The 8057-nt window shown below is 39.8% G+C and overlaps 1 protein-coding gene across 1 annotated transcript; it reads right to left on the bottom strand.

Annotated features, from left to right (window-relative positions):
- Window positions 1–129: 129 nt before the first annotated feature.
- Window positions 130–7370, bottom strand: LOC121953486 (alcohol dehydrogenase 1-like). The gene is made up of 9 exons (XM_042500621.1): window positions 7218–7370; window positions 5938–6039; window positions 4711–4852; window positions 4550–4634; window positions 4202–4421; window positions 2269–2529; window positions 1920–2052; window positions 1650–1788; window positions 130–1552 (listed from the first exon to the last, which is right to left on the bottom strand). The coding sequence occupies exons 1-9, from the start codon at window positions 7341–7343 to the stop codon at window positions 1519–1521; spliced, it is 1242 nt and encodes a 413-aa protein (XP_042356555.1). The 5' UTR covers window positions 7344–7370; the 3' UTR covers window positions 130–1518.
- Window positions 7371–8057: the final 687 nt, after the last annotated feature.

Raw genomic sequence — 8057 nt, 5'->3', positions numbered from 1 at the left:
TTGGCTGGACTGAGATAAGATAAGATGAAATAAGATCTATGGTATTCCCTCAAAACAAATGCGAAGCAAGGGGATTCATCGGGAAACAAATAAATACATTTTTTTTTTCCTGTTTCCTTTTTTCCTTAAAGGAGAACACAAGACAAATTATCTGTGAGATTATGATAATGATAATAATAATCTGTGATTATCATTGTCCACTTGTGCATGATGCCAGAGCAAGTCAGGATGAAGTCAAACACAAATTTAACTGGCATACATTGTGTGGCAATCAGGCATGGTCAGTTCTGCATATTCTGGCTCACTTTAAAGGAGTCTAATAGCTCTCTGAAGTTGGCCTGCTCAAGCAGCCAAACTGAACTCGAATGAAGAAGGCAGCCATGTTAGCACCTTCAGCAGATGCAAAGTTTACAAGCTCACTTTCCAAACAAAGGAGAACAAAGCCAAGTTGGCAGCAAAATGCAAACTGTGCAAAGACACACACAGTGGCCAGATTTCTCTGGCCTGCACCATGGGAATACAGCACAGCAAAGACTGCACTGGGACTACAACTCGTCTAAGCTAGGCTCATCCACAATGGAAGACCACTGGCTAACAAGCTGACCAACAAAACAACTCTTCCCTTCATTCATAGACTGGGCATAGCATTAGCCCAACAGTACAAGTTCAGCATGACTGTAAACTTTTGTCAGTGTATGCGTAACATGAATTTAGTTGATGTTTTTCTGTGAGTTTTATAGTTGTAATCACTTTGTAGTCAGGTTATTGGGTAGTTGCCATTGCCAAAAATAATTTGCTACATAGCTATAGCTCTACACAGAGTCTTGCATGCAGCTTAACATCCTTTTACTAACCCTGCACCTTTACACAACCTCCCTCTACTTAAGTGGCCATCTTTAATTCGGCCGTCTTATCTCTCCTGTCATTCATTTTGTCCATGTTTGTTTGCACTCATTCCCACACACACAATTTATGTCCTAGTCTTTAGTTTGACTTATTTAGATTGTAGGTTTGTGCGTTTCATTGTTACTTTTGCTTTAGTGTAAATAAATACCTTTGGAATTCTGCTTGCTGTCTGATTAATACTGCAAGAAAGTGGATGAATAATTAAATATTTCTTATAACCATTTTAATACTTTTAACTACAAGGTCCCAACATCAAACTTAATGCAATGCATCAAAGAATTTTATCACGATAGTTTTGAGACCTAAATGCAATCCAAGGACAACATAAAACCCATATATAATCAAGAGTGTATATTTTGCTTTATGAACACCTGTAATGTTGAGCTTTTCCTTAAACAAACACTACAGTGGATTCTTACAATCTGCTTGTCATCCACTCACTAGTTTCTAGTGTTCAAAGTCAGGCATGTATAGTGCATATAATTATCATAATAACAAAAGGTCCTTTTATAATGTTACATAGTATTATGTATGAGTACTTTGCTGAGATTTTGTTTAGTATAGTGAATGATTAAATAATTATTTTGCGTAATTGAAAGCAACACAATAATCTTATTGTAGAGACACATTCAGCACAGTCCGGATGCTGTGGAACAAGACAAAAGGGAAATTAGCAGGTTCATTTATCAGTATTGTTGTTGAGTCAAAAATGGCAGCAAAAAAGGTATACAGTACAAATCTACCATTTCCCTTGCTTCATCAGTTCAATGGCATCATTGATCTGGTCCAAAGTCATGTTGTGAGTGATGAATTCATCCACCTTCAACTTCTTGTCCAGGTAGGCTTTAACCATCTGAGGCACTGCATCCCGACCCTTAAAGCCTAAACCACAAAAAAAAGAACATAATGGCTTATCCAGAGCACACCTAGTTAGATAATTGTGAAACATAAAGTCATCGCTGGTTATTTACCAGAGATTTATCAGTTAGTGGTGATGGTCATATTTGTCTTACCTCCAAACAGGGAGCCCTTCCATGTGCGCCCAGAAATGAGCTGAAGGGGTCGGGTAGCGACGTCATTCAAGTTTGTCCAGCCAACGATCACGCTCACACCCCAGCCTTTCACACAAGACTCCAAGGCACTGCGCTAGATGGAGAAACAGCACTAAATCAGTGGGCTTGGAACCAGAGAAGCGTTAGTCCAAATTTCTAGACCATCTGAGGAAATGTGGGCTGGGTAACTTAATGCTTGACACTAACCTCTTCTTGACTTTGATTAGAGGAGAGATTATTGTTTTAATTGTTAGGTTACAGATAGATTACAACTTTCATTATATTTTTAAACCAGATTAAATCTCCCTACCATAACTCCCACATTCCCGGAACATTCCAGGGAGTAGTCCACTCCTCCGTCAGTCATCTCAGACAGCACTTCACTGATGGGTTTACTGTGATCCTTGGGGTTCACGAAGTCAGTCGCGCCAAACACTTTTGCCTTCTCAGCCTTCTCTGGATTGATGTCAACAGCGATGATTCTCTTGGCTCCTGCAGCTTTGCAGCCCATGACTGCAGCCAAACCCACAGCTCCCAGGCCGAACACAGCACATGTGGAGCCCGGTTCCACCTTTAGTACAACAGACTTTTGTCAACATGGCTCTTTAGGTCATGATTGTTTGATGCAGTAATAATAAATGGAGAGGGTTTGCATTTCATAATTAGTGATCACTCATTCAGAGGCTTTCCAATCTAGCCAAGAATTTTAATTGAAAAGCCTTTCATGTACAGCCCCCAGGAAAACATGAATAAAAGCAAAGTGAAATGATTTGCAAATCTCTTTTGACCTGTATTAAACTGAATACAGTCCAAGGACAGGATGGTTAGGATGTGTATATTGTTGTCCTTGAGAGACTGTCCTTTCTCCTTTAGATTTAAGTTGATAGCAGACTCTTGACCTGAGGAGTTGGCTCTCCTGAGTTGTGGTATTCGCTTATGGAGGGGTTGTTTCATTTCCCCAATGTACAAGTCTGTGCAATTCTGGCTGTATTGCAATGCCACATTACTCTGCTCATTATTTCTGGGTGGTTTGTCCTTAGGATTGGACAAGCCTCTGTCTCATTGTGTTGCTGGGTTTGAAGTGAACCAGGATGTGGTGTTTATTAAAGATCTTCCTGAGTTTCTCAAATATTCCTGCAACGTAAGGAATGACAATGTTCCGTTTTTCCATCTCTTCGTATCTGCCCGCTCTGGATCTTTTACAAGTTTTGATGAAGGCCCAGTTGGGGTAGCCACAGTTTTTGTGCGCTCTCCCGTTGTGCTTCTGTTCCTTCTCCTTCCCCTCTTTCTTTGATGGCACAGTCTCTGTCCGATGGTTTAGGGTTCTAATAACCCCCAGCTTGTGCTCCAGTGGGTGGTGAGAGTCAAACAGCAAGTATTGGTCTGTGTGAATGGGTTTTCTGTACACTTCAATGTTGAGGCTTCTATCCTCTTCAGTGTGCACTGCACAGTCCAAAAAGGGCAAACTATCTCCTCTGACATCTTCCCGCGTGAACTTGATGTTGCTGTCCTCAGCATTGATGTGTTGTGTGCAGGCTTCCACTTCCCTAGTCCCCAAACATGACTGTATAAAAGATATTATGAAAAAAAGGGCTTGGGTACAAAAAATTTTCGGAGCAACATGTGCTGCCACTCACACAATGACTTTTTCAGGGATGTCCCTGCTTATTCCAGCGAGACAATGCCAAGCCACATTCTGCATGTGTTGCAACAGTGTGACTTCATAGTAATAGAAACAGGCACTAGACTGGCCTGCCTGCAGTCCAGACCGTTCTCCTATTGAAAATGTGTGGTGCATTATGGAGTCTAAAATAGGATAAAAGAGACTGTTGAGCAACTGAAGTTGGCAAGAATGGTAAAGAATTTCACATTTAAAACTTCAACAATTAGTGTCCTTAGTTCCCAAAAGCTTCGGGAGTTTTGTTAAAAGAAAAGGTGATTTGACTCAGCAGTAAACACGCCCCTGTCCAAACCTTATTGGAATGTGTCGAGTCATCAAATTCAGAATGAGTGTATACTCACAAAAAAAATTAAGTGTATGACTTTGGACAGTGAAAATCGTGTCTTTGTAGTGTATTCAATTAGATCAACGTGTTTTACACAACATCCCAATTATTTTGGAACTGGGATTGTAGTTAAAATTGTCAAATTTATGGGCACTTAACACAAAATGTTCTGTTTGTTTGTTGTTTTTATCTGAAAAAATAATGAGATTAGAATCTGTAACAGTCAAACATACACACCTTAGCAGTATTAACTGCTGCTCCATATCCTGTGCAGATCCCACAGCCAATGAGACAGACTTTGTCCAGAGGGGCGGTGGGGTCGATCTTAGCCACAGCCATCTGGTTAACCACAGTGTACTCGGAGAAGGTACTGGTTCCTGAAAACTGCAGCACCTTCTTCCCCTTACAGGTAAACCTGGAGTCTGATGGTGACATCACATCTACACGAGCTTTGGTCCTGAACGAGATAGTACAATTTTTTGACCCCCCAAAAATCGGACAAAAATTTGAGTGCTTCTCCTGTCCTTTTAGAGCATTCCCTGAATACCTGCAAGATGACTAGGGATGAGTGCTCATTGTGCTTACCACACATCGCACTGGTTGGTCTTTGGACTCTTACAGAAGCGACATTCTCCACACTGGGCGATGAACAGAGGGATGACCTTATCTCCTGAAAGACAAAAAATTGTTTCCATGTGACAGTCAAATAAGCAAATATCCAAAATGTTGTACCACTCCAAACTGACCTGCCTGAAATTCAGTGACTCCAGGTCCAACGCTTTCTACAATGCCAGCTGCTTCATGGCCAAGGACTACTGGGAAGCCTTCCTCATGCATATTCTCCAAAAGGTGGTACAGGTCTGTATGACACACAGCAGTTGCCACAATCTGCACCGAAGATGATGAAGGGCACAGTGTTTATATCAAATGTAACACTAAATGGACCAAGCAGGTTTTTTAAGATAACAATATGCTTTCATGGCTAGTGTGTGGCAAAGTGAGAATAGAAGAAACCAGTGCAGTAAAAACAACATTGTATTGGACTAAAATTTCAAGCAAAACTGGTGTGTCTTCCCCTGTGCCAAGCATTCTGCACTCAACGAGGACATTATCACATTCACATTTAAACCTAGACTACAAGCCCTTCCCATTGGACTCATCCTTCCCATCTGGAAGTCATTGAGTCATTGTTTGCATCAAACCATGGAAATGATCACTGAAAGAATGTCTCACATCTATGATGGTTGTCATGCTTACAAAGCTTGTCATGACAGAATAGTGGAATTTATAACAAAGTTGACAACAAGGGCCTTAGTGAGAAAGTACAAACATTCCTGCATCAACTTTCCATGTTTGATTTATGTAACAGTACCCTGGCACCTTTTAACATCTGTCTACCAATAAACCAGGTAGCGTACAAAGAGGTTGGTCTCATCATTTTTTTCAGATAAAAACAACAAACAAACAGAACACTTTGTGTTAAGTGCCCATAAATTTGACAATTTTAATTGCAACCCCAGTTGGTCTTAAAGGTTGGTCAGGTTGGTCTTAAAGGTAGCCTGAACCTTTAACTTTAATTTTTAGGAGGCCTTTATTGCAAGGTAATTAAATACCAACCCCTCTTAATACCACCTCAGAACTCGGATATAGGTGCACAGGTGTTTGTTTTTATATTTTGCAGCCCAGGAAATGTTCACAGGTTGGTCTTAGAGGGTTTTCAGAAACTTAGGAAGGCCAAACAGAGGGCTTAATGGCTTGGCAGCAGCCAAATGTGGCAGAGACGGTGCTACTTATATCCCTGACAAGTGAATGCTATGTTTTCTATTTTGAAAACTTACGTTACTGGTCCATGATTTTCCAAATGTATCCTTTTGTACCTCTTACATTTGTGTCCTCGTACAGATTCTTTTTATGTGGACATTGGCAAACTAAAAAATGTGTGTGTGCGTGTTCTGGTAGTGGATGTCCCTCACCTTCATGCGGATCTCGTTGGCCTGGGGCGGAGCTACCTCAATCTCCTCAATCACCAAAGGCTTGTTGGGCTTCCAGGCCACTGCTGCCTTGCACTTGATGACCTACAAAGTAGTGATACCACATAAAATTACACAGCATTAAGAATGAAAAATATTACCGAGGTGTAACAACCATATTTGGAGAACTTTCTTAAAAACAAACAAAAAATAAGAGCAACATTACAACTATCCTTTGTTAAATATACTCAATTCACTGGTCTGAGTGAAGAATTAGTGAAGCACCATATGATCAGCTTTTCACCATATCATAAAAACAACATGCTACATTAGCAATAATCTTGTTATAACGTTCTAATCAGTTCTGCAGGCAGGCATTTCTCTGGAAGCCAATTTCAATGTTAAATCAACTGACTGCCACACTGCAAAAAAAGTATCATGTCAAGCAAACAAATAGGTTTCACATTCCATGCAAACAGCAGGGGGTTTCTATGTCTCAGTTACAGCTGCTTCATGTAAAAACAAACATAAAAAGCAACAGGCAAGTTTTTTGACTAACACAAGTTTTATTGTCAACAGTATAAATTAACTTGAGGTCTGCAAGTAAAACATTGAATAAATCAGTTATCACAGCTTGTATAAATCAAGCAGTTTGCCTTGAATTCATTAGCCTTTCTTGGGAGGATTTGTTTTTCAAATAGCATGCCTTTTTTTCCCCCTTCTGGCTTCCTATCCCCTCAGCGTTGCCAATATCAACAGATAACACGAAAACAGGCTGTATGGTTTCAATCTGTGTGCAGAGTCAAAACAGGACATGAGATTTTTCACTGAGGCAGAGACACAGATAAATAGCAATAGACAAAGATGGGGGATTTTGAGGTAAAGATACCCTAAGACTTAGCTAATACATAACAAATAATTCATTGCAGTCAAATGAAGATTTTTTTTTACCTTGTTTATGTGACATAATTAAGGAACCTGCAAATCAACTTTGTATGACACCCATCCACACTCCAGCTAATGAATCAGCCTCATATAAACACGTGAACTGCACACAATTCAGGAGCACAGATCAATCTCAAATGAATAATATTTCTGTAAATTATATTAGTGTGATATTGTTACTTTAATTTTGATGTTTTGTTCCATTATTTTCAATGTGTGCATAAATACAATGGTGTGTCATGTGACACAGGGCATCATTAATGCACACATTGCAAAATAAAAAAATAAATAATACATTAAGAAAAATAATGAAAACACTATTTTTAAATTCTACTCACCTTACCAGCTGTGTCCATTTTAGCTGCAAGGAGTAAAGGAGGCGAGTTGAGAATGAAGAACAGCTGAAAGACAGGAGTGGGGAGGAGACAACAAAAGAGTCTAGCTATGGTTTTATACTGTGTCATTATAGTGTGGGAAAGTCAGATGGGCAGGGAGTCTAACTTGTTTTGACTTTAGTGTGAGACTATGATTGGTTGGTGGTAAGTGTGGGAAAATATTTCATGAGCCCCTGCAGCCATGTTATCAGTTTGTAGACTTCCTATACAAATCTAGGCAGTACTGTGGAACCTGTGTGGAATTAACAAGCAGCTATTGAGACTTTCCGACTTACATAAAAGAAAGTGATTTTCGTAATTGCTTAATGGGAATACCATACCATGTTATACCATGCCATATATAACCAACACAACCTGTACTTATCATTCAAACAGAACTTGTCAGGGCAAGTCATGAAATCCACACCTCTCATCATCTTTGCTTTATTCTCAGTGGAGGACAGCAGTGAATGCACCTTTGCCACCAATAGAGGACAGTATCGCATCAGCCTGATCCAAACAGCACCTGACCTCAACCTCACCCTTACCCTTATGTCTTTGACCTATGATCAGTTTATTGTATTTAGAAATTTAAACTTCATAATATTATCAGTAAAGTGAGAAATTTTATTCAACGAAGCCCTTAGCTTCTTGGTCATGATTCAGATGGTTCATTCAGTATACAAAAAATAATTGGGGACATTTTACATGATCGGAATCTTCTGCTCTTGATCCACCTCTTATACTGACTTGTAGTCCTTTGGGTTTACCATATCTGTGGCACTAAACTCTAAAGCTCCCGGA

The sequence above is a fragment of the Plectropomus leopardus genome, chromosome 14 (assembly GCF_008729295.1).
Source record: "Plectropomus leopardus isolate mb chromosome 14, YSFRI_Pleo_2.0, whole genome shotgun sequence".
In the NCBI taxonomy this organism is placed as follows: Eukaryota; Metazoa; Chordata; class Actinopteri; order Perciformes; family Serranidae; genus Plectropomus; species Plectropomus leopardus.
Note: the sequence above shows the minus strand (reverse complement) of the source record. Positions and strands in the feature narration are given on the sequence as shown.